Below are 27,622 nucleotides of genomic sequence, written 5' to 3' on the forward strand. Positions count from 1 at the left end.
ATAAAAATAAAAAAAAAAACACCTGAAGCTAGGTAATTCATAAAGAAAAGAGGTTTAATTGGCTCATGGTTCTGTAGGCTTTGCAGCAAACATGGTGCTGGCATCTGCTCAGCTTTCGGGGAGGCCTCAAGAAGCTTACAATCATGGTGGATGGTGAACACGGAGCAGTTGAGAGTGGGAGCAAGAGAGAACAAGGGGTAAGATGCCACAAACTTTTATACAGCCAGATCTTGTGAAAACTCACTCACTGTTGCAAGGACAGCACCAGGAGGATGGCATTAAACCATTTCATAAGATTCCTCATGATCCAACCACCTTCCACCAGACCCCATCTCCAACGCTGGGGATTACAATTGAACATGAGATTTTAGTGGGAACAACATTCAACTAAATCACTCTCAGACTTGTCCACACTGAGTCTCCAGCAATTTGTCAATTACACTTCATGTTTTCCTACCACAGGACTGGTTCCAACACAGGTTTCTGCTCCAGTAAGTGTGATTCCATGTATCCACCTATCTGTCTCTTATTTTGGGGGCAACAGTGTGTGGTATGATTTCATGTCTCTGATGTATCTAAGAAGAGTTGATTTTTTGGTTTGTTAAGCTTTTTACTTGTTAGGAACAAGTGGCAACTTTTTTTTTTTTTTTTTTTTTTTTGAGACAGAGTCTCACTCTTTGTCACCCAGGCTGGAGTGCAGTGGCGTGATCTCGGCTCACTGCCAATTCCGCCTCCCAGGTTCAAGCAATTCTCTGCCTCAGCCTCCCAAATAGCTGGGATTACAGGTGCCTGCCAACATGCCCAGCTAATTTTTTTTTATTTTTTATTTTTAGTAGAGACAGGGTTTCACCATCTTGGCCAGGCTGGTCTTGAACTCCCAACCTCATGATCCACCTGCCTAGGCCTCCCAAAGTGCTGAGATTACAGGCGTGACCCACTGCACCCAGCCTACAAATGGCCAATTCTAAGCTACCTACCTGTTGGACTGAAAATTGAAAGCCCTGCTGCCATTTCTTATAATGAGAAGCCAGACACTAATCATATAACTGTTGTTCCCTTGTATCTGATGAGTAATTTTTCTTTTGCTGCTTTTGAGCTTATGCCTTTGGCTTTCAACAGTTTGACTAGGATGTATCTAGATGTGGTGGATCTCTTTTTGTCTGTCCTACTTGGAGCTCACAAAGTTTCTTGGATATGTATATTAATGTTTGTGATAGCCTAAATAATACCTCTCAAAGATGTCCACATTCTAATCCTAATCTCTAGAATCAGTGGGCATGTTACTTCACTTATATGGTAAAAGGAAACTTTGCAGCTGTGATTAATTTAAGAATCTTGAGATAGGGGGATTATCCCAGACCCTCCAGAAAAAATCAAGCACTGCTGATGGCTTAATTTTAGGACTTCCAACTTTTGGAACTGTAAAATAATAAATATGTGGTTTATTAAGCCACTAAATTTGTGGTAATTTTATTATAGCTCTCGGCATGTATGTCACACACTCCTACTGCTCTTACTTAAAGTTCCATGTTTTTTCATGAATAAATGCTTCTTTTTTAAAAAACAGAGTTTTGCTCTTTTGCCCAGGCTGGAGTGCAATGGTGCAATCTCAGCTCATTGCAACCTCCGCCTCCTGGGTTCATGAGATTCTCCTGCCCCAGCCTCCCAAGTAGCTGGGATTACAGGCATGCACCACCACGCCCGGATAATATTTGTATTTATAGTAGAGATGGGGTTTCACCAAGTTGGCCAGGCTGGTCTCGAACTCCTGACCTCGGGTGATCCATCCGCCTCAGCCTCCCAAAGTGCTGAGATTACAGGCATGAGCCACCATGCCTGGACAAAGAAATGCTTCTTGATTTGTTGCATGTCTTTGGTCAATCTCCACACCCATGAAATGGTTGTTTTTGATAATTTCATCCTGTTTCATACTTTTTTAATAGGTTGGTTTTCTAGGAGATTTACCAGCCTCCTTGTCTGCCATACCAGATACCTTGCCCCTTTTCCAAGGACTTTTTATCCATTCAGACACTCTATGCCTTAATTTTTTTTTTTTTTTTAAATACAGATGGAGTCTTGTTATGTTGCCCAGGCTGGTCTTGAACTCCTGGACTCAAGTGATCCAGTGATCCTCCCACCTCAGCCTCCCGAAGTGTTGGAATTACAAGTATGAGCCACCATGCCTGGCTAAAGAAAATTCTATGCTATTTAATTGGAGAACTGAGTCCATTAACATTCAGTGTTATTATTGATAAGAACTTACTACTGCCATTTTGTTCCTTATTTTCTGGTTGTTTTGCAACTCCTCTCTTACTTTCTTCTGGTCTTCCTTTGTGGTTAAGAGATTTTCTCTGGTAGAATGTTTTGTTGCTTTATATTTTTAGTAAACCTATTATAAGTGTTTTGCATTGTGGTTCCCATGAGGCTTACAAAAAAATATCTCACAGATGTAATAAGTCATTTTAAAGAGAAGACAACTTATCTTAAATAACAAAGAAACAAAGAAAAATGTGTTTAAAAAACCCATTCTACACTTTATCCTCATCCCCCCACATTTTGACTTTTAGTTGTCTCAATTTACATAATTTTATATTATCTACCTCTTAACAGGTTGCTATACCTATTATTGTTTTGATAGATTTGTCTTTTGGATTCCATATTAGAGTTATGAGTGAATTGAACACCACAATTACAGTATTAGAGTATTCTGGGTTTGTCCATGTACTTAACTTTATCAGTGGGTTTTATACATTCAAATGTTTTCCTTTTTGCACGTTTTCTTTCTGTTTGAAGAACTCTCTTTAGCATTTCTTGCAAGATGGGTTTAGTGGTGGTAAATTCTCTCAACTTCGGTTTGTCTGGGAAAGACTTTATCTCTCCTTCATATTTGAAGGACAATTTTGCTGGACACAGTATTTTTGAATGGCAGTTGTTTTTTCTTTCAGCACTTTGAAAATGTTGTTCCATACCTCCCTGGCCTGTATGGTTTCCTGCATGCTTTTTCACATCATGGTTCCCATGAGGCTTCTTCATTGAGAAGTCTGTTGCCAGACAAATTGGAACTCCTTTATGTTATTTGCTTCTTTTTTCTTGCTGCTCTTAGGATTCTCTCTTTGTTGACCTTTAAGAGTCTGATTATTATATGCCTTGGGGTCTTATTTGGGTCAAATCTGATGTTCTGTGATTTTCCTGTTCCCAAATATTTATATCTTTCTTAAGTTGTGTAAAGTTTTCTGTTGTTATTTCTTAGACTAAGCTTTCTACCCTTTGCTCTTGCTCAACTCTCTCTTGAACACCAATAATTCTTAGCTTGGGCCTTTTCAGGTAGTTTTCTATATCTTATGGGCAATCTTCATGGCTTTTCATTATTTTTTTTTCACCTCTGTGTATTTTCTGGTTTTGTTTGTTTGTTTTTTACAATCTTGCTCTGTCGCCTAGGCTGGAGTGCAATGGCACGATCTTGGCTCACTGCAACCTCCGCCTCCTAGGTTCAAGCAATTCTCCTGCCTCAGCCTCCCAAGTAGCTGGGATTCCAGGTGCACACCACCACACTCAGCTAATTTTTTATACTTTTTGGTAGAGACGGGGTTTCCCCACATTGGCCAGGCTGGTCTCGAACCCCTGACTTCAAGTGATCCACCCTCAGCCTCCCAAAGTGCTGGGATTACAGGCATGAGCCACCACGCCCTGCCATGTATTTTCAAATCATCTTTCAGCTCACTGATTCTTTCCTCTGCTTGATCCATTCTGCTGCTGAAAGCCACTAATGAATTTTTCAGTTTAGCAAATGTATTTCTCAGTTCTGAGATTTCTGTTTTTTATTTCAATATCTTAAGTTTCTCTGATAAATTTCTGAATTTTTTTTTGTGTGTGTTATCTTGGAGATCATTGATTTTCCTCGAAACTACTATTTTGAATTATTTTTTTTTTAATTATTTTTTAGGGCTGGGAATGGTGGCTTCTCCCCGTAATCCCAGTGTTTTGGGAGGCTTAGGTGGGAGGGTTACTTGAGCCCAGGAGTTTGACACCAGTCTGAGCAACATAGTGAGAACTTGTCTCTACAAAAAATATAAATTTCAAAAATTATTTTATTTTTTAAAATAGAGACACTATCTCACCATGTTGCCCAGGCTGGTCTCAAACTCCTGGGCTCATGCAGTCCTCCTGTCTTAGCCTCCCTGAGTCCTGGGATTACAGGCTTGAGCCATGGTGCTGGCCTATTTTGAATTCTTGATCCTCCCACACTGTGCCCAAGGGACCTGTAGGTGAAACCTCCTATAGAGTTGTGTTGCTGAGCAACCATTATGCTTTGCCTTCTCCTTTGGCTGAATTACAGAGCAGAGTTTCCAGCGCTGGGGATGGCAGTCCTGTCTCCCACCTTTGTCTCTGCCTGTCCTCAGGGATTTCTCCGTTCAGGCACTTGAGATGCTTCCTGTGGATTAAGGCAGGGACAAGTCTCCTGCTAGGGAATCCAAGATGATGGGGATGTTGGTTGTTCATCTCAGTCTTACTTTTTCCAGTGCAAAAATGGTGACTTGCAGGGAAATTTTCCTCACACTTGGTGCCAGGCAGAATGGATATGGAAGTCCAATTCTCTTACCATCTGCTCGGAGCTTTTTCACTTCTCCATTGCCTCGAGAACTGTCTCATCTTCATGTTTGAGTTCTGGGACATTTCTGGTGATAATCTCAGCCCTATACATTTGTTTTTGGTTGTCTGTGGAGCTAAGTGAAGTCAGCTTGCTTCTATGTTGCTACTTTGGAACCAGAAGTAGTCCAAATATATATTCTTATTTCTCCACTCTTTTTGTCAGCTCCATGTTCAGTGGGCTGACTTCCATGTGTACTTCAGGGCCCCAAGTTCTGCCATAGCCCAAGGCTTCAGAGTCTTCACTGATATAAGGCACACTGGTTTTGGTCTACAACGGTGGCAGCATTTAAAATGTCCTGAGATCACTAGCTACAGCAAGACCCCCAGCTCTGTTCAGCACCTCAACAGACTCTAAGTGCCACGAATTTCCCAAGAACTTATTAATATAATTATCTCACTGCTAGAAATTAAAATCTTGATAAAATAAACAAAAAATCCTAATCACATAGAAATTATGTCTCTGAAATAATCCTATCCAATGTCTTCATAGTAGTGCACGTCAATTAGAAACTTTCGAGATCCCTTTTAAGACATTACATATGCCAAGTTAAATAAAAAATGTTTGGGGAAAAAGGAAATATCCTTAATTCCAAGTTTATGAGAAAAAAAGACGGTAGATCATTGCAAAACTTTCCTCTTGTTGTAAGAATTAACGTTTCCTCACTTTAACCAACACCCTTGGCCTGGGGTCAGTTGCTATAGTTGTCCAACCACATCTTCCTTCTTATTCAGTAAGAAACAACATTTTGTTTCTTGCAATTCATTGTTTTTTCCATAAAATAATTTCTCTTTAAATTCAAGTCTGACTTGCTTTTTGCTTAAGATCAAGTTGCTAGCGGCCATTTTTCTACTGAGATATAAATAAATTTGAGGTGTGAATGACCATTTCAAATGGTTGATACAGCAAATTATTGTTGGAACCAGGCAGACCTTGGATCAAATAACAACATCATACTAAGTGAGTGCCTTTGAACAAGTTACTTAATGTTTCAGCCAGTTTCCTCATCTGCAAAATGTATCTAATATCTGCCTTATAAGACTGCAGAAAGGATTAAATACTTATATGCATGTTTTTTGTTTTCTGTTTTGTTTTTGTTTTCTGAGACAAGGTCTCACTCTGTCACCCGGGCTGGAGTGCAGTAGTGTGATCTCAGTTCACTGCTGCCTTGACCTCCGGGGCTCAAATGATCCTCTCACCACAGCCTCCCAAGTAGCTGGAACTACAGGTGCACACCACTGTGCCCAGATAATTTTCTGTAGAGATCCGGTTTTGCCATGTTGCCCAGGTTGGTCTTGAGCTCCTGAGTTCAGGCAATCTGCCTGCCTCAGCCTCCCAAAGTGCTGGGATTACAAACATGTACTATGCTACAGCGCCCAGGCTTATACGTAGGTTAGGAGGCCTTTTATTTGGCCTAGTTAAATGATGCTACAGCGCCCGGGCTTATATGTAGGTTAGGAGGCCTTTTATTTGGTCTAGTTAAATGATATTATTACCACAACTGCTGGGTTATCTATCTGGAGGCGGTGTTAGGTAATATAAGAAACAGTAAAGAGAAGGAACGAAGAAAATGGATAAATTATTATTCTTCCTTGTGCCCAACATTAATGGGCAACCAAATTAACTACAGATGCTCCTCAATTTACATGAGGTTGTCTCAATAAACCCATCATAAGTTGAAAATACCATAAATAAAAATACATTTAATACACCTAACCTACCAAACATCGTATCTTAGCCTAACCTACCTTAAACATGCTCAGAATGCTTACATTAGCCTACAGTTAGGCAAAATCATCTCAGATAAACCTATTTTATAATAAAGTGTTGACTATTTCATGTGATTCATTAATACTGTACTGAAAGTGAAAAACAGAATGGGTGTATAGATACTATAGTTTCTACATGCATATGACTTTTGCACCATCATAAAGTTGAAAAATGGTTGAGTAGAACCATCATAAGTTGGGAACCATCTGTAGTTTACATTTCCTTATCTCTCCTTATCCAGCAATGGAAAATGAAGTGACCTTTTAAAATTCCCCTTTTCATTAGTTGAGATGCTTCTACACAGTACAATATTCTACCACATGGAACATACTAAGAAATGTAACATTTTCCCATAAACCTGCATTTAAATGTTTTCTTTTTAAACACGTTTTCTGAAGAGTTATTGAGAAGCACTCCATTAAGTACCACAATTTAAAAATTTACAGGTTGATTTTTTTTCTTTTTTTTTTTTTTTTTGAGACAGAGTCTCGCTCTGTCGCCCAGGCTGGAATGCAGTGGTGCGATCCCGGCTTACTCCCAGCTCCACCTCCTGGGCTCATGCCATTCTTCTGCCTCAGCCACCTGAGTAGCTGGGACTACAGGTGCCTGCCACCATGCCTGGCTAATTTTTTGTATTTTTAGTGGAGACGGGGTTTCACCATGTTAGCCAAGATGGTCTCAATCTCCTGACCTCATGATCCGCCCACCTCGGCCTCCCAAAGTGCTGAGATTACAAGCATGAGCCACTGTGCATGGCGTACAGGTTGATTTTTTTTTAATCCACTAGAGTGGTGGGGGTCTCTACCATTTCTCTGTATAGATTATTACACATGATTATTATATATGATTATTATATATGTATATTAATATATATATGATTATTACTGTGTCTGCTAAAAGGCAAGTATATACAAAATTGTAGAAATGATTTCAGGAGACCTACAAAACCCTTGAAGCCCATCTGTACACTCCAAGTTACAATACCTACTTTTATTGGAAAATCTTATTATTATTATTATTATTATTATTTTTTGAGATAGAGTCTCACTCTGTCACCCAGGCTGGAGGGCAGTGGCATAATCTGGGCTCACTGCAACATCCGCCTCCTGGGTTCAAGTGGTTCCTCTGCCTCAGCTTCCCAAGTAGCTGGGATTACAGGCATGCACCACTATGCCTGGCTAATTTTTGTATTTTTAGTAGAGACAGCGTTTCACCTTGTTGGCCAGGCTGGTCTTGAACTCCTGACCTCAGGTCATCCACCCACCTTGGCCTCTCAGACTGCTGGGATTACAAGTGTGAGTCACCATGCCCAGCCTGGAAAATCCTTCTGCAATGCAAATATTCACCATTTAAACTTGGGTGAATCAGTAAACCTGGGTTTTTATAAATCTAGATTCCTTAAACTAAGGCAGTCCAGCATGACAAATGAAATGCTTGTTAGATTTATAGTTCCTGCATGTCGGAAAAACTGATTTGGAGTAAAAATATTGCCACCATTGGTCGGGCGCGGTGGCTCACACCTGTAATCCCAGCACTTTGGGAGGCCGAGGCGGGCGGATCACGAGGTCAGGAAATTGAGACCATCCTGGTTAACACGGTGAAACCCCGTCTCTACTAAAAATACAAAAAATTAGCCGGGCGCAGTGGCGGGCGCCTGTAGTCCCAGCTACTCGGGGGGCTGAGGCAGGAGAATGGCGTGAACCCGGGAGGTGGAGCTTGCAGTGAGCCGAGATTGCGCCACTGCACTCCGGGCTGGGTGAAAGAGCGAGACCCCGTCTCAAAAAAAAAAAAAAAAAAAAAAATATTGCCACCATTTACTTCCTCTGTTTGATTTGGGAACTTATCCCCTTTGGGCCCCAGTTTTCTCACCTCCAGAATGAGTAGATTCTCATTCTACCTGCATCTCAAGGCAGTTATAAGACCTAAAGAGGTAACAGTTCTTCATTCACTATAAAGCATTACATGTTGAATGCAGTCTGCTGGAATGATCTGTCCCTCAGACCTGTCCTCAGCTGCTACAAGCATCCTCTACTGCTGCATGTCTACATCAAGTGAGTGTTTCTCAACCTAAGAGTAAGAAATTAGATCATGAGAAAGCCCAGAATTGTCTGGAGCCTCCTGCAGTAGCTCCTAGAATCCTTGGTTGCACTTGACCTGTCCACAGGTGGTCTCTCTCTGGTGGCCTAAGAAAGGCCACTTGATTCATCTCTCTGTTTCCTGTGCCATGCACAAGCTTGATGCTGAATAAACATCTGAAATGATCAACAAATGAAAAGCAGATGTGAAAAAGGGCAAACACTTTTAACATGTTAGGCTCCCTCGCTGTAATCTTCTAGTTTTCAGCAACTGGGATTTCAGGACCCCAGTTGCTACCCCAAAGAGTCAGCAGTCAGCAATAACTACAACTCTTTTGTGCAAGCTGCCAGATTGGATCCTCAGAAGGGGCACACACAGGTATACGAGAACCACTATTTTACTGTCATAATTTGTAAATCTCGTGGGTTATAATGAGAGGAAAAAAACTGACCCTCTGTAAATACCTGACAATTGATAGGGAGAGAGGAACTATGCTCCTTTCAGGTGCTTTTTATATATTACAAAATGTTGTAATGTCACAATCCTTCATTCCTTTGAAAATGCTGTAGAAAACACTACATATGCCAACTTCACAAATCTGAAGTGCGTTTTTATTTCTAATATAATTAACATTTTTCCCATCCTGTGGCTATTTCTCACATGACAGCTTTGAGTGAAACAATATTACACATGTCCAAATCATACTTTAAAAACAAGTAATTTTGGATGGGCACAGTGGCTCACGCCTGTAATCCCAACATTTTGGGAGGCCAAGGCTGCAGATCACTTGAGATCAGGAGTCAAAGACCAGCTTGGCCAACATGGTGAAACCCCATCTCTACTAAAAATACAAAAATTAGGCTGGGTGCGGTGGCTCACACCCATAATCCCAGCACTTTGGGAAGCCGAGGTGGGCGGATCACCTGAGGTCAGGAGTTCGAGACTAGCCTAGCCAACATGGTGAAACCATGTCTCCACTAAAAATACAAAAATTACCTGGGCGTGGTGGCAGGTGCCCGTAATCCCAGCTGCTCAGGAGGCTGAGGCAAGAGAATCACTTGAACCTAGGAGGTGGAGGTTGTGATGAGCCAAGATCGTGCCACTGCACTCCAGCCTGGGCAACATAGCAAGACTCCACCTCAAAACAAACAAACAAACAAAACCCCAAGTAATTTTTAGCCTGTTACTGTGAAAGGAAAATATCTTGGACTCCTTCAAGCTAGGAACTGCTCAAGGCAAATCTACCTATTCTATTCATAGCCATCACTTTGCTCACAGAGATAGATGCATATTCTGATTGCCTCCTTTGGAAAGACTTCAGAAACTCAAAAGAATGTAACCAATTGTTTCTCACCTACCTGTGACCTGGAAGCCCCCCAGGCTAATGGTGGGGCGGGGGAAGGGGGTGAGGGGGTGGGAAAGCTTGCTTGCTTTGAGTTGTCCCTGCATTTCTGGATGGAACTAATGTACTTCTTACATATACTGATTGATGTCTCATGTCTTCCTAAAATGTATAAAACTAAGCTGTTCCTCAACCACCTTGGGCACGTCTTCAGGACTTTCCGAGGCTGTGTCATGGGCACATCCTCTGAAGGAAGACAGAGACCCTCTCATATTGTTTTATACTCAGAAAAGGAAAGAGAAGCAAAACTAAAGGCAGGTAGCCCAGCGCCTAGGAACCAGATCCGAAACCAGGCCTGGGCCTGCCTGACCTAAGCCTGGTAGTTAAAATTCGACCCCTGACCTAGCAACTGATGTTATCTATAGATTCCAGACATTGTATGGAAAGACACTGTGAAACCTCCCGTTCTGTTCTGTTTCACTCTGACCACCGGTGCTTGCAGCCCCTGTCACGTACCCCCTGGCTTGCTCAATCGATCATGACCCTCTCACGCAGACCCCCTTGGGGTTGTGAGCCCTTAAAAGGGATAGAAGTTGAGCACCTGAAGAGCTCGGATTTTAAGACACTAGCCTGCTGATGGATTTTAAGACACTAGCCTGCTGATGCTCTTAGCTGATTAAAGAAACTCCCTTCACTATCTTGGTGTCTGAGGGGTTTTGTCCGCAGCTGGTCCTGCTACACCTCAACCTTGGCAAAATAAACTTTCTAAATTAACTGAGACCTGTTTCAGACTTTCTGGGTTCACATTTTGGTAACCATGGGGGTATTCTGAGTGGAGATGCCCTTGACCTTTGACAAATTTCCTATTGGTGCTTGGTACCACCACCAGCTACCTTTATGATGCAAACCAATAGGACAATTTGCTGGGGTCTGAGAGCACTCCCTGCAGAGAATCTCTGATCTCCCCAAATTTGATCGAGATCTAAAGTTTATTTTGCTGTATAACTCCTCTTTTTTTTGGAGTTTGACCTGCTTCCAGCACAATGAAGGCAAGTGATTTTCCTGCTTCCATGATGATGGAAGGCAGTAACTCCTTTGTGGAGTTTGAGATAAGGTTGCTTTTTTTTTTTTTTTTTTTTTTTTTTTTTTTTTTTTTTGCTTTCCTGCTGGTAGAAACCAGTCTTCAGCCTGAGACCCATCCCTAGGTAAGTAACTGAACTGGGGTTTGTCTTGGTTAAAGTTAATATTAACAACTAACTGGTCGTAATTCCTCCTTACCATTAGAGCGCTCAGTGATCCTATTGCTGTTTTGTGTGTGTGTGTGTGTGTTTGCTATTTGTATCCCGTCTGAAGTCGTTGTTTAAGGATCCTAATTCTAGTTCAGAGATGCAGGGTCTTCCTTGTTGCTTCTTCTCTCAAATTTAATCTCAATTCAGTTTTTCTGTGTGCATTTGTGTGAGGACCTGAACTGCTGTTTTCATATGTTAATGGAGACTCAGTTTACTCAGTTGAGAAGAAAAAGGGTGTTTTGCTCCTCCCAGCCAAAAGGCACCCCTGGGTGACCGGTGGCCTCCTGGGGGTGTCTGGGGGTTAAGTTCCGCCCCCCACAATCACATGCAGCAGCCTTGCAGGGAAATCCCCAACAGAAATTAATTTTTAAAATGGCTCGTCCAGGAAACGCATATAAGGACTGATCACTCAGCGTTCTGAGCCCTCTCTGAGGTCATAGACCTCTGGAGAGAGAAACTGAGACACGTAAAAGGGTGGAAACGACTCAAGTGGTGACATGCTGTGTAGTCCTGCCCACAAGGAGCACATATTGATCCACCACACAAAAACCCTAGGCTACAGCTCAGTTCCCCCTTTTAAGAAAAAGGGCAGGAAGCAAATAATCGAAGAATGAGGAGAAAAGGAGAATGACCCCCTTATGAGCACTCCATAGGTTTTATGGCACCTCTACTTGCCAAAGTTTATGTAAAATGGAAAAATATGGTCTTTGTGCACATTCACATTAAGGAAAAGGAGGCCTAAGGTTGACCTGCAAACTACAGAGTTCCTAAGTACTCTTTTTGTCTATTTTTTCTTTTCTGCCTGTTCCCAATCTGCTGTTCTTTTTCTATTAAGATAAAAACCACTGTTTAGATCCAACAAGATATTTTTGCAAGCCAGTAAATTTCTATTTATCTCGTGGCTAAAAGTTCTGAAGTAAAAGCTATAGGGTGTCAGGGTGTGTGTGTGTGTGTATTTAAAAGGCCTTTAAAATTTCTATAACCCAAACTTTTTCTCTCCGCACCTTATAATGTAAACTTTGCTATTTGACTTTCACCTGAGTTGGTTCCTTTAACATGCAAATTTAAGGCTACTTAGCTGACAGCTGCCCAGGGTTGTAAAACAGGTTATCAAGAACCTGAGGCCGGATGCAGCTGTAATTCCAGCACTTTGGGAGGCCAAGGCGGATGGATCACGAGGTCAGGAGATCGAGACCATCCTGGCTAACACGGTGAAACCCCGTCTCTACTAAATATACAAAAAATTAGCTGGGCGTGGTGGTGGGTGCCTGTAGTCCCAGCTACTCGAGAGGCTGAGGCAAGAGAATGGCGTGAACCCAGGGGGCGGAGCTTGCAGTGAGCAGAGATCACACCACCACACTCCAGCCTGGGTGACAGAGTGAGACTCTGTCTCAAAAACAAACAAAAAAAAGAATCTGAAAGTCTGATAGAAAAAAAAGGTTTCTATGAATCTACAAAATGTACTTCTATTGGCATGCCTATATGTCTATCTATGTATGTGTTGTGTACACAATGTTTCACTACTAAAAATACATATAAAAGAGCTCTAAGTAACTGGCTTTAAAAAAGCACTTAGGGCCGGGCGCGGTGGCTCACGCTTGTAATCCCAGCACTTTGGGAGGCCGAGGCGGGCGGATCACGAGGTCAGGAGATCGAGACCACGGTGAAACCCCGTCTCTACTAAAAATACAAAAAAATTAGCCGGGCGTGGTGGTGGGCGCCTGTAGTCCCAGCTACTCGGAGAGGCTGAGGCAGGAGAATGCCGTGAACCCGGGAGGCGGAGCTTGCAGTGAGCCGAGATTGCGCCACTGCACTCCAGCCTGGGCGACAGAGCGAGGCTCCGTCTCAAAAAAAAAAAAAAAAAAAAAAAAAGCACTTAAATCAGATACTAAAAAAGACTAGTCAAATGCTTTTTCAAGTTCATGTAACTTAAGTAAAATATTTAATAAAAAGCTAGTTTCAAAATTATTGGTAAATATTAGAAATGTCTTAACAATTGCCAGCATTCATTTTTGCTTGCATTTATTAATCAAGCAATTTCTTTTTTTTTTTTTTTTTTTTTTTGAGATGGAGTCTCGCTCTGTCACCCAGGGCTGAAGTACAGTGCCGTGATCTTGGCTCACTGCAAACTCTGCCTCCCGGGTTCAAGTGATTTTCCTGCCTTAGCCTCCTGAGTAGCTGAGATTACAGGCACGTGCCACCACGCCCAGCTAATTTTTGTATTTTTAGTAGAGACAGGGTTTCACCACGTTGGTCAGGCTGGTCTCAAACTCCTGACCTCGTGATCCGCCCACCTAGGCCTCCCAAAGTGCTGGGATTACAGGCGTGAGCCACCATGCACGGCCTAATCAAGCAATTTCATAGTTCTCTGCCAGATACATTAAGGTGTCAAAATATGGCACGGGGGTTACAAAACATTAAACCCAGCCCAAAACAGAATGATCTTTGCTTGTGTAATTTTTTTTTTTTTTTTTTTGAGACGGAGTCTCGCTCTGTCACCCAGGCTGGAGTGCAGTGGCGCAATCTCTGCTCACTGCAAGCTCCGCCTCCCAGGTTCACACCATTCTCCTGCCTCAGCCTCTCCGAGTAGCTGGGACTACAGGGGCCCGCCACCATGCCCGGCTAATTTTTTTTTGTATTTTTAGTAGAGATGGGGTTTCACCGTGGTCTCGATCTCCTGACCTCGTGATCCGCCCACCTCGGCCTCCCAAAGTGCTGGGATTACAAGTGTGAGCCACCGCTCCCGGCCGCTTGTGTAATTTTTTTTTTTTTTTTTTTTTGAGACGGAGTCTCGCTCTGTCCCCTAGGCTGGAGTGCAGTGGCACGATCTCGGCTCACTGCAACCTCTGCCTCCCGGGTTCACGCCATTCTCCTGCCTCAGCCTCTCCAAGTAGCTGGGACTACAGGCGCCTGCCACCACGCCCGGCTAATTTTTTTTTTGTATTTTTAGTAGAGACGGGGTTTCACCATGGTCTCGATCTCCTGACCTCGTGATCCGCCCGCCTCGGCCTCCCAAAGTGCTGGGATTACAAGCGTGAGCCACCGCGCCCGGCCCGCTTGTGTAATTTTTAATAAATAAGACATTAATACTGGTTTAATGAAAATAGCTGCATCTTAAATATGGTAAAATTACCGTAACTTCTAATCTCATGGCTTTAGGCAGTCTAGTCCACAGGCAATAAGGAGGTTTCTTTTGGGAAAGGACTGTTATCATCTTTGTTTCAAAGCTAAACTATAAACTAAGTTCCTCCCAAAGTTAGTTCAACCTATGCCCAGGAATGAACAAGGACAGACTGGAGGTTAAGAGCAAGATGAAGTTTAGTTAGTTAGGTCCAATCATTTTTCACTGTTACAATTTTGCAATGGTGGTTTCATAACTTTAAATTATGACTATCATAGTTTTCATAAATAATGTATGTAAACAAAATAAAATAATTAGGTAAATGTAATGGGATAAATACCTGTAGATAAACTGGTCATAATTTAGAATATAAAGTTATATTAAGTTAAATAATAGGTATTTAATTATTTGGGTATTTTCCAATAAATATATATTGTAGGAAAACACTCTTGCTAAAAAAACAAAAGGATGTGTCCTTTTTAAAAAAAGGTGAACAAGTTTTGTCTAATTCACAGCTTACTTAAAGGTTACATATAAAACAAGGTAAAAGGAACCAGAAAATAAAAAGAGATGTAAAGAAAGTTTTAAAAATAAATAGGATTTTTGTATGTGTGGTAAGAAAGCTTAAAGAAAAATAATTTTATGAGAAAGAATCTTGTATGGTAAATTTAGTCCTAAAATAAAATGACTGGTTGTTTAAGAAGGAGGGATGTTGCCAGGGGCGGTGGCTTACACCTGTAATCCCAGCACTTTGGGAGGCAGAGGCAGGCAGACCACAAGGTCAGGAGATCAAGACCATCCTGGTTAACATGGTGAAACCCCCGTCTCTACTAAAAATAGAAAAATTTAGCCGGGCATGGTGGTGGCAGCCTGCAGTCCCAGCTACTCACGAGGCTGAGGCAGGAGAATGGTGTGAACCCGGGAGGCGGAGCTTGGAGCTTGGAGCTTGCAGTGAGCTAAGATTGCACCACTGCACTCCAGCCTAGGCGACAGAGAGAGACTCCGTCTCAAAAAACAAAAAAAAAAAAAAAAAAAAAAAGGGATGTTCAAGACAAATGAGAAAGTTCAAGCATGTCATGAATGGTCAGTATAAGTTGCAATAAAAAGAGGCTGGGTGCCTGTAATCCCAGAACTATGGGAGGCCTGTAATCCCAGAACTATAGGAGGCCGAGGCAAGCAGATCACGAGGTTGGGAGATTGAGACCATTCTGGCTAACATGGTGAAATGCCGTCTCTATTAAAAATACAAAAAATTAGCCAGAGGCCGGGTGCGGTGGCTGTAATCCCAGAACTATGGGAGGCCAAGGCAAGCAGATCACGAGGCTGGGATATCGAGACCATCCTGGCTAACATGGTGAAATGCCGTCTCTACTAAAAATACAAAAAATTAGCCAGAGGCCGGGTGCGGTGGCTCACGTCTGTAATCCCAGCACTTTGGGAGGCCGAGGCAGGCGGATGACCTGAGGTTGGGAGTTCGAGACCAGCCTGACCAACATGGAGAAACCCTGTCTCTACTAAAAATATAAAACTAGCCTGGCGTGGTGGCACATGCCGCTAATCCCAGCTACTCGAGAGGCTCAGACAGGAGAATCGCTTGAACCCAGGAGGCGGAAGTTGTGGTGAGCCAATATTGCGCCATTACACTCCAGCCTGGGCAACAAGAGCGAAACTCCATCTCAAAAAAAAAAAAAAAAAATTAGCCAAGCGTGGTGGCAGGCGCCTGTCCCAGCTACTCTGGAGGCTGAGGCAGGAGGATGGTGTGAACCTGGGAAGTGGAGCTTGCAGTGAGCTGAGATTGCACCACTGCACTCCAGCCTGGGTAACAGAGCAAGACTCTGTCTCAAAAAAAAAAAAAAAAAAAAAGACAAAAAAGAAAAATGGGCAGGCCTAGTGGCTCACACCTATAATTCCTGTAATTCTAGCAGTTTAGGAGGCCAAGGCAGGTGGATCATCTGAGGTCAGGAGTTCAAGACCGGCCTAGCCAGAATAGTGAAACCCTGTCTCTACTAAAAATATACAAATTACTCAGGCATGGTGGCAGGCACCTGTAATCCCAGCTATACGGGAGACTGAGACAGGAGAACTGCATGAACCCTGGGGCAGAGGTTGCAGTGAGCCGAGATCACGCCACTGCACTCCAGCCTGGGTGACAGAGTGAGACTCTGTCTCACAAAAAAAAAGAAATAAAAATAAAAAAAATTTTAAAAGCCAAAAAACTTTAATATGACCAAGTTGCCACATTATTATTAAGCTTTGGTTTGCTTAGAAATAAAAAAACTGAGATTAAAAAAATTTTTTTGACTGGGTGCGGTGGCTTACACCTGTAATCCCAACACTTTGGGAGGCTGAGACAGGCGGATCACCTGAGGTCGGGAGTTAACGACCAGCCTGGCTAACATGGTGAAACCCTGTCTCTACTAAAAATACAAAAATTAGCTGGGCATGGTGGCACACGCCTGTAATCCCAGCTACTCAGGAGTCTGAGGCAGGAGAATGAATCGCTTGAACCTGGGAGGCGGAGGTTGCAGTGAGCTAAGGTCGGGCCGCTGCACTTCAGTCTGGGCAACAGAGCAAGGCTCCATCTCACAACAAACAGACAAACAAAAAACCCCCACAAAACCTTTTCTTTTTTTTTTTTTTTCTTTTGAGACATAGTTTCACTCATTGCCCAGGCTGGAGTGCAATGGTGTGATCTTGGCTCACCGCAACCTCCACCTCCCAGGCTCAAGCGATTCAGTCTCCATGTATCTTCCTGTATGTGCTTTTAAAGTCCTTGTGACATTGAGTTACAGGGCTTTGGCTCCTGGATCTAAAACAGGACACCAAGTCTTGCTAAATCTTTTCTTTTTTTAAACGGAGTTTTGCTCTTGTTGCCCAGGCTGGAGTGCAATGGTGCGATCTCGGCTCACTGCATCCTCCACCTCCTGGGTTCAAGTGATTCTCCTGCCTCACCCTCTCGAATAGCTAAGATTACAGGTGTGCACCACCACATCCAGCTAATTTTTTTGATATTATTAGTAGAGTCAGGGTTTCACCATGTTGGCCAGGCTAGTCTCGAACTCCTGACCTCAGTTGATCCACCCGCCTCGGCCTCCCAAAGTGCTGGGATTATAGGCATGAGTCACCATCCCCGGCCAGTCTTACTAAATCTTAAACACTGACTGCAATTAAAGCCTTGTCTTCAGGCCCCATAGAAGATGCCAATCAAAATAAACTGCATTCCTGAGACACAGGGCAAGAAGTTAAAGCTATTCAACTCCTCAAAGCCCAGGGACTATTGTGGAAGAGGTGGGCACGTAAGATTGTAAGGGCCAATATTGAAAGATAAAATAAGTTCAGTTTCTCTATAAATTAATTATTAATGTCAAAGGCACACTGATGCAAAACCAGCATATGGGCCCCTGTGTCAGATTAGTAAGGTTTTCTTGAAGCATTAACCAACTCCTTAATAAAGGTTATAAAAGGCTTATGGAAGCCATATCTTACGGTCAAGATTAAAATCTTATAGATTATTTATAAAATTTTGAAAAACAAATTTAATTAGCTTCATGCTGGTTTTATTAAGGCTTATTGTTTGCAAAATTAATTCTTCTCTCTCAACAAATAAAGGTTTTCACCTCTTTGTTTTTGAAATCCTTATCATTTTGGTTAAGTGAATGACTTATTTTACAATGACCTGTGATCCTATTTTGTGATATCAGGTGTTTAAAACCTTTGATATTGACAAACTTTCCCAAATCAAATCATAAATTATGTCTTTTTCTGACCTAATTAATCCTTTAAGACATTAGAGGTTCCCTAAAGTCCAAAAAATAACATAATTTGGCTTATCTGGTACAAAAATTATACAAGAGGCATTGTCAAATATGAAATGGTGTTCAGTTTCCTTTGGGCTGTATTTGTATAAATATGTTATTGGTATGTGTTCCAAAATTATGGGAAACTCCTATAATTCTGATATAACTTAGTATACATTATCAGTAATAATCATAATTGTTATGTTAAAATTATTGTGTGTCACAGAGGTAACAAATTTCCTTGTCAACTGTGTCTTTGACTATGGCTGCCCTAAAACTTTTTGTCATCCACGGACAATTGTTGTCTTGTTTTGGTCCTCTTCAGAAGGTGATTTTATAATCAGCTACAAAACTCTAACAGGTGCTTCTGAACGCAGGTTTCTGATAACTTTGGAGATTGTGATATCAGAATAGAGGAGAAACTTTCAGGACTCACGGAGAGCTAAAATGTTCACGAGTATGAAGCAGAACAGGAATTAACTGCATGGACTGAATTTTTGCTTAAAATGTTTGCTGATCCTTTGTTTTGTTTTTCAGAGTCTTAAAACTTTTCTTTTGAGCTACTGACAGCTTTTAACAATTCAGCATACTCCTATGAACAACATTTGGAGCATATTTGTTTATCTCTACCTGATTACGACAGAATCTGGAAACTATTTATGAGTATTCTTATGGCAATACAGTTATTTGCATCAGTGCTATAAGACTCTGTTTTCATTTGTAACAGGACACAATTGGAGAAACTGGTTATTTTACCAAGGCTTTGACTGGAATGGAGTGCTTTCCTTTAAGGAATCAAACGTGCCATAAAGAGCCAATAAAGCCCCTGGAAAAACTGACCTCATATTTTGTGTACACAGTCCATGTACAGGGTTTCTGACCTGTGGTAAGTAAAGAATGTCACTTTCTGACAGTCCCAGAAGCCCCAGGTTTATCTTGGAACCTGAAGAGGAGAGGAAATTCACCCAGCTCATAGGTATTTGATGACACAAATCATGGCTCAGCTTTAGAAAGTCTTATCTGAGATTCCTCCTATGGAACAAGTTCCATCAAAGCAATTTAAAAGCCTATGTAAAAAAAAATTATTCTTGCTGCACTGTATACAAATAATTAGGTCAAGTATAATAAAGCAAACTAGTCCTAGCATGACTTGTCTTTGGCAAAATTGGGAAACTAGAGAGAGAAAAATTATGTTTCAAAAGTATAGTAAACCTGTTGTTAGATTCTAGTCTTGCCTAATGTTTTTTCAATTTTCATTATTTTCTACAGTTTGAACTGAATTCTAATTTTTCTTGCTATAAGTCTTCAAAATAATGTTTTCAGTTTTTCCTTTTTTTTTTTTTTTCCATTTTTCCTAATTTGGAGTCACTGAAAACTAAGCTGGGCTTTCTTAAAGCCCTGAAAACTGAAGCCAGACAACTTAAACTTCAGAAGAAAATAACGGCAACCTATTTACATACATAAGCCACTTTCATATCTGCCTACTAATGTATGGACTTCAGAGTAATGTGGCCTATATCGATTTTTCCAGGATTGTTCTTTTGTTTTGTTTTTCTCTCTTCCTCCCCCCATTTTCTCTTCACAGGACATGAGACTTCACCACCTGCTAAGAATGAGCTTTCAGGACCTAACTATCTAGGAATAAACCATCCTAGCCATGAGAGATCAGATGAAACTTGAGACCAGAGATTCATTTTCTTCTGAAATGCTTTCTCCAAACGATTTTAAAAAAGAAAAGTGGGGAAATGTGAAAGGAAAATATCTTGGGCTCCTTCTAGCTGGGAACTGTTCAGGGCAAACCTGCCTCCCATTCTATTCAAAGTCATCCCTCTGCTCACAGAGATAGATGCATATTCTGATTGCCTCCTTTGGAAAGGCTCATCAGAAACTCAAAAGAATGCAACCATTTGTCTCTCACCTATCTGTGACCTGGAAGCCCCTGGGGGTCGGGGGGGGCCCTACTTTGAGTTGTCCCACCTTTCTAGATGGAATTAAAGTACTTCTTACATATATTGATGTCTCATGTTTCCCTAAAATGCATAAAACCAAGTTGTGCCCCAACCACCCTGGGCACATGTCATCAGGACTTCCTGAGGCTGTGTCATGGGCACGTCCTCAACCTTGGCAAAATAAACTCTCTGAATTAACTAAGACCTGTCTCAGATTTTCTGGGTTCACAGTACCATATATAGCTATTGAAAAGGAAAAATATTAATAACAATTACTAACTTTTTTAAGTATTTGCAATGTGCCAGACACTGAACTACACATTCTCCATATCCATGATCTCATTTCATCCTCACAGCAATCCTAAGGTAGGTATGACAGTTACTTTCATTTGCTAAATAAGAAAAGTACCTGAAGTCACATGGCTAGCAAATGATGGAAAAGAGATTTCAACCAATGTATTCAGACTCTGAAGCCCACATTCTTAACTCTTAAGTGCATCAAACAGGGGGTCATGTAAAAAAAAAAAATCCTTTAGTTGGAACTTTAAACAGGAAGGATTCTAATACTGTCTAAGAGATGAACAGATCCCTAAGCTTAGCTCTAATCACCTTGTTACAAGAAGTTTAGCCTAAAGCTGCCTCCTTACATATTTTAAGTTTAACCTAAATGTTCCTCCATAGCTAGTAACCTGTAACCTAACTGGATGTGCAAACAAACTTTAACCTACTCTTGTAACAAGTAGCCCAGTCTCGGCAGGGCGTGGTGGCTCAAGCCTGTAATCCCAGCACTTTGGGAGGCCGAGGTGGGCAGATCACGAGGTCAGGAGATCGGGACCATCCTGGCTAACACGGTGAAACCCCGTCTCTACTAAAAATACAAAAAAACAATTAGCCGAGCGTGGTGGCGGGTGCCTGTAGTCCCAGCTACTCGGGAGGCTGAGGCAGGAGAATGGCGTGAACTCGGGAGGCGGAGCTTGCAGTGCGCCGAGATCGCGCCACTGCACTCCAGCCTGGGCGACAGAGCGAGACTTCGTCTCAAAACAAAACAAAACAAAACAAAAAAACAAGTAGCCCAGTCTCAGCCAATCACAGCAGCCTAGTTTCAGCCAGTCATAGGCAGCCAACTGCTCAAATAAGGCAAACACTAGGCTGCAACCAATCTAGCTGTTTCTGTACCTCACTTCCCTTTTTTTTTTTTTTGAGACAAGGTCTCCATCTGCCACCTAAGCTGGGGTGCAGTGGTGTGATCATGGCTCACTGCAGCCTCAACCTCCCAGGTTCAAGCGATCCTCCCACCTCAGTCTCCTGAGTAGCTAGGACCACAGGCATGAGTGGTACACCTGCATATATATATATATATATTTTTTTTTTTTTTTTTTTTTTTTTTTTGTAGAGATGGGGTCTCCCTATGTTGCCCAGGGTGGTCTCAAACTCCTGGGCTCAAGCAATCCTCCTGCCTTGGCCTCCTAAAGTGCTGGGATTATAGGTGTAAACCACTAGGCCTGGCCTGTACCTCACTTCCATTTTCTGTATGTCACTTTGCTGTTTCTATCCATAAATACTATCCAACCATGTAGCTGCCCCAGAGTCACTCTGAACCTATTCTAGTTCCAGAGGCTGCCAATCTGCAAATCATTCTTTGTTCAGTTAAACTCTGTTGAATTTAATTTGTCTGAAGTTTTTCTTTTAACAACTCAAACAGAATACAAAGGCTTCTAAGCAACAATTGAACATAAACAAGCTAGCTGCTTTACAGGAACTCAGTACAGTTTCTTTGATTCAGTTTAGCTAACATTTTAAACCAATCTGGATTATAATGCTATACTCATAGAAAATTCTGCAACGGTAGTTTCTTAATGTAGTAGTATCCAATTTAATGACCACTAAGTGCTGCTCATATAAACTGGAAAAATTTATATCCCCTTCAGAACTTAGTGTTCCTAGTACAAACATAGCCTTACTTAATAAAACACTAGCTAAGTACAGCAAGGAAGCTCAAACCACTGGTAAGCAATATTCAATCAATTTATCAGTCATCTGAACCAGAGCAACTATATTTTGAATAGAGGCTGGGTAAAATAAGGCTGAGACCTACTGGGCTGTATCCCCAGGTTAGGCATTCTAAATCACAAGATGAGATAGGAGGTCACATAAGATACAGGTCACAAAGACCTTGCTGATAAAGCAGTCCGAGGTAAAGAAGCCGGTCAAAACCCATCAAATGGAAAATGGCAATGAAAGTGACCTCTGGTCATCCTCACTGCTCATTATATGCTAATTACAATGCATTAGCACGCTAAAAGACACTCCTACCAACACCATAACAGTTTACAAATACCATGGCAATGTCAAGAAGTTACCCTATATAGTCTATGAATGGGAGGAACTCTCAGTTCCGGGAATTACCCACCCCTTTCCTGGAAAATTCATGAATAATCCACCCCTTCTTTAGCATATAATCAGGAAATGACCATAAAAGTGGCCAGCCAGCAGCCCTCAGGGCTGCTTTGCCTATGGAGTAGCCATTCTCTTGTTTCTTTGCTTCTCTAATAAACTTCCTTTCACTTTTCTCTATGGATTGGCCTGAAATTATTTCTTACACAAGATCCAAGAACCCTCTCTTGAGGTGTGGATCAAGACTCTTCTCCAGTAGTAAATTCAGCGGCCATCACAGACCTCTCCCTCCACTAAGCAGTTTAAATGGCCAAGTCCCATGTCACTGGGAACTTTAGAAGATAGGAGGGAGAGCTCAGGTAAAATCCTAAGGAATTTGTTGTATTTCCTATCTGGGTGGGTGGCAAGAAGCTTTCACACTGAATTTACACACCATTCAATCCCAATTTTCACCCTCATGCTTATGGCCTTCCAGAATAGAGAGTTCATTTTTGCATTAAAATAACATTGGCTACCAAAGAAAGGTTTCTTATGTGTATAATGGGGTGAGAATGAATAATCCCTACACCATCCAACATTATGGATGTTGCTCGAGTCCAACATTTTACTGTACTGTAAGTAAATTTTTTTTTAGTTGTCATGCAAACATAGTAAAAATTTTAAAACTGAATTTTCCCTGTTTCCAAAGGGAAAGAGATCTTCTCTCCTTCCTTTTCCTTACAGCATTTCTTTGAAAAACCCAGTATTTATAAATTATTCCTCTGTCCCTTTGATATGTATGCAAATCTTTTTAAAGGCTAAATAAACTAGCCGTAGCTTAGCTTGTTTAAACCCAGTAAATACAGTAAAACCCAGGACTGTTTTTCTGAAGGGCCTGGAACCCCCCCTTTACATACGTACGTACATACATACATATATACATACATACATACATACATACGTTTATTTATTTATTTATTTATTTTTTTGAGATGGAGTCCCACTCTGTAGCCCAGGCTGGAGTACAGTGACACAATCTCAACTCATTGCAACCTCCGCTTCCCAGTTCAAGTGATTCTCCTGCCTCAGCCTCCTGAGTCGCTGGGATTACGGGCAAGTGCCACTACACATTTTTGTATTTTTAATAGAGACGGGGTTCGCCATGTTGGCCAGGCTGGTCTTGAACTCCTGACCTCAGGTGATCTGCCCTCCTCAGCCTTCCAAAGTACTGGGATTACAGGCATGAGCCACCGTGCTCAGCCAAACCCCCTATTTTAAACGGAAATATCCAGGAAGACAATGCCCCAGCCCTATCCCTACCACTGTGGAAGTTTAGCCTAGGCACCTCAACTACTTGTTCTATCGTAGAGCTGTTTTATGTTTTCCTTTGGAAAAAAGTAATTAGGTAGCACAGATGACCAACCCAATTACCAGGTGAATTCAGAATGAACTATGAAAGCATGTACAGCAAATGGTGCTGTCAAGTCTTCTTATAAGAAGACAAATTACCATTAATCTTGAGACTACATAATGGGTTGTATCTGCTCAGCTACATACAAGTAAGTGGTGGGATTTCTTTTCTGAAAGAAACTGCGTTAGTATATTATCCATAATACATCCCAGTCTGGTTTAATGCTTATTTTTTTCTTTTTTTGTTTTTTTGTTTTGAGTCAGGGTCTTACTCTGTTGCCCAGGCTGGAATGCAGTAGTATTATCACAGTTTACTGCAGCCGCAAACTCCTGGGCTCAAGTGATCCTCCTGACTCAGCCGTCTGAGTAACTGGGACAACAGGTGCACACCACCACGCCTAGATCATTTTTTATTTTTTGTAGAGATGGGGTCTCCCTATGTTGCCCAGGCTAGTCTCAAACTCCTGGCCTCACATGATCCTCCCACCTCAGCCTCCCAAAGCGCTGGGATTATAGGTGTGAGCCACCACATTCAGCCTCACACGGGTCTTTAAGTAACAAGATACAAGCTCCTCCTAGTCTCAAGACTTCACACATGCCCTTCCCTCCTCCTGATAGCTCTGTCCAATTTAACTCCAACTCAGTCCTTGAAGTCTCAGCTAAATATTATTTTCTTGGGAAAGCCTTCCCTGTCTCTCCTCATTCCCCACCCCCCGCCCCATGCCTGTGACTCCATTATGTATTCTCACAGCACCCTCTACTGTCCTCCACAGCATGCATCACAATCATAATTAATATTTAGTTTTATTTATATATTTACTATCTCCCTTGCTAGATTTATAAGCAATTTAAAGACAGGGGCTTTATCTGTTTTGATCATCATTGTATCCACAACACCCAGCACAATGCTGGTACACTGTAAACGTTCAATAAGTATCTGAAGGAATGAATGAAATTTGTAGCTAAGCCCTAGGTTCTGGAGTGACATGGTATTGGATCGGCCTTTACTAGCTCTATGCCTTTGTTGTTGTTGTTTGTTGTTGTCGTTGTCGTTGTTTGAGACAGGGTCTCACTTTTTTTTTTTTTTTTTAAGACGGAGTCTCGGCCGGGCGCGGTGGCTCACGCTTGTAATCCCAGCACTTTGGGAGGCCGAGGCGGGCGGATCATGAGGTCAGGAGATCGAGACCATGGTGAAGCCCCGTCTCTACTAAAAATACAAAAAATTAGCCGGGCGTGGTGGTGGGCGCCTGTAGTCCCAGCTACTCGGAGAGGCTGAGGCAGGAGAATGGCGTGAACCCGGGAGGCAGAGCTTGCAGTGAGCCGAGATCGCGCCACTGCACTCCAGCCTGGGCGACAGAGCGAGACTCCGTCTCAAAAAAAAAAAAAAAAAAAAAAAAAGATGGAGTCTCACTCTTGTCGCCCAGGCTGGAATGTAGTGGCGGAATCTCGGCTCACTGCAACCTCTGGCTCCTGGGTTCAAGCGATTCTCCTGCCAAAGCCTCCCGAGTAGCTGGGATTACAGGCGCCCACCACCACGCCCGGCTAATTTTTGTTTGTTTGTTTGTTTTGAGACAGTCTCACTGTCGCCCAGGCTGGAGTGCAGCGGCGGGATCTCCGCTCACTGCAAGCTCCGCCGTCCGAAACACGCCATTCTCCTGCCTCAGCCTCCCGAGTAGCCGGGACTACAGGAGCCCATCACCATGCGCAGCCAATTTTTTTGTATTTTTTTTTAGTAGAGACGGGGTTTCACTGTGTTAGCCACGATGGTCTCGATCTCCTGACCTCGTGATCCAGTCGCCTTGGCCTCCCAAAGTGCTGAAATTACAGGCGTGAGCCACAGTGCCCAGCCAATTTTTGTATTTTTTAGTAGAGACGGGGTTTCACCACGTTGGCCAGGCTGGTCTCGAACTCCTGACCTCAGGTGATCCGCCCGCCTCAGCCTCCCAAAGTGCTGGGATTACAGGTGTGAGCCATTGCGCCCGGCCAAGACAGGGTCTCACTTTGTCACCCAGATTTGAATGCAATGGCGTGATCTCGGCTCACTGCAGCCTGTCTCCCAGGTTCAAGCAATCTACTTGCCTCAGCCCCAACAAATAGCTGGGACTACAGGAGTGTGCCACCTTGCCTGGCTAATAGATCTATGCCTTTGGATAAATTTCTTAACATCTCTAAGCCCATTTCTCCCTCCATAAATAAAAATTATAGTTCCTAAGATTAGGGTTATTACAGGATTGAGTAATTCAGTAAAGGAATTAGTACAGTGCCTGTAACATAGCAAACACTAAAAAAAAACAACTGTTATTAAGAAATGGAGAAAAGGGGACACGTTGCAAACGGCAACAGTGTAAGCAAGTACTCTGCTTACTAAATATATGAGTGTATGAAATCCAGACGTTACTTCAAAAGTAACTTCACGATTCTCAAATCATTACACCGAAGGTTTGGAAACTGAAAAAAAGAGCATTATGTGGCTACCATTTGTTGAATACCTACTATGTGCCAGACACCAGCTGAGCACCTTGCAAGCGCAGTCTGATTTACGCTTCACAACAACCTTATGAGTGGGCTTGTTATTCCCAAAGTTACAGCTGAAGAAACACTCAGAGTTTAAAACATTTGCCCGAAGCCACACAGCCAGGAAGCCGCGTAGTAAGTATTGGAAGAGCAAGACATCTCAAACAGCCATTCCCGTGGACGCTCGAGTCAGCACCCTCCTCCTGCCTTCTGAAAAACCAGAGTTTCTTTGCTAGTCCTAACTCGCCGTCACTGGCTAAGGTGCCACTGGCCCCCAGCGCTCAACCCTCGGTCCTGCCACTCGCAGACGCTGCGGAGCCTCCCCTACGTCTCGCAGAAATGCGGGAATAAACAGCCAGGAGCCCTCTGGCACAGAGGCCTTTCACACACAGCGCCCGGCGCGACACCCATTCCCAGCCGTGGAAACTGGACTCAAGAGACCTCTTCCCCGCCACGCACTCGCGGGAGCCAGGGCCCTGGTCCCAGCGCCTGGGCTGAGTCTTCCTTCAGAGTTCGGCGTCGCGAGGATCCGGAAGCCGCCCAGGGCCCGCGGCCTTAGCTCGACCATTACACCGCTTCCCCTCACCCAGGCCAGGGAGTCGCCTCAGCTCAAGGCCAGACCCTATCCCCTCATCTCGGAGGTTCCTTCTTCCCCAGCCCCTACCTGGTTGCCGGAGAGACCATAATCAATCAACTTCATCCTCCCGCCTCGGAAGTGACGTGTATGCAGCCGGCGAGGCTCCGCCCAACCCAGCATTGAGGCTGCGCATGCGCGTTGGGCGGGCGTCCCTCAAGGTGTACACATGACCCGATGGACCTGAGATATGATAGGGTCCACCTGCATCGCTACAGTGCCTTCATCTTCCGGAGGGAAATTCCGACGGTCGTGGTTGGTGTTCCGTCGACTTTCGGCGAAGAACATAGTTGGAGAATTCACGATACAGTTATCAAGATGATTATAATGCCACAGTAATCGGAACAGTGTGATAACTGGCACAAAAGTAAAAACAATGAATGAAAAAGAGAGAGGCCAGAAACAGACCCACAGCTATGTAGTCACTTTTTCCTCCTACAAGTAGCCACTGTAATGCAATAAGGAGAGTTTTTCTTAATATATAGTGCTAGGTCAATTGAAGGTCGATTGGGGGGAAATGAACCTTGACTCCTACCTATCTCAAGTAAAATAATTCTAGATGGATGGTAGACCTGAATGTGAACAACACAACTCTAGACAATAAAATCGCAGACTATCATGACCATGAGAGAGGAAAATAACGTTTTAGCAGAACACAAAAAGTGCCAGTCCTAAAGGAAAAGGCTGATAAATTGGGTG

The 27,622-nt window shown here is 42.7% G+C and overlaps 1 protein-coding gene across 3 annotated transcripts in view; it reads right to left on the bottom strand.

Annotated features, from left to right (window-relative positions):
• DHRS7B (dehydrogenase/reductase 7B) overlaps window positions 1-27,058 on the bottom strand; it is a 69,680-nt gene extending 42,622 nt beyond the window's left edge. For 2 of the 3 annotated variants that reach the window (XM_063617799.1, XM_055242341.1), the window contains exon 1: window positions 26,954-27,033. In XM_063617799.1, coding sequence (XP_063473869.1) covers window positions 26,954-26,973 — 20 coding nt within the window. In that variant the 5' untranslated portion in view covers window positions 26,974-27,033. Of the gene's footprint in view, window positions 1-26,953 lie in introns of all 3 variants that reach the window. The other variant, XM_055242337.2, reaches the window with a different exon arrangement.
• Window positions 27,059-27,622: the final 564 nt, after the last annotated feature.

Source organism: Symphalangus syndactylus, chromosome 14, assembly GCF_028878055.3.
Source record: "Symphalangus syndactylus isolate Jambi chromosome 14, NHGRI_mSymSyn1-v2.1_pri, whole genome shotgun sequence".
Lineage (NCBI taxonomy): Eukaryota > Metazoa > Chordata > Mammalia > Primates > Hylobatidae > Symphalangus > Symphalangus syndactylus.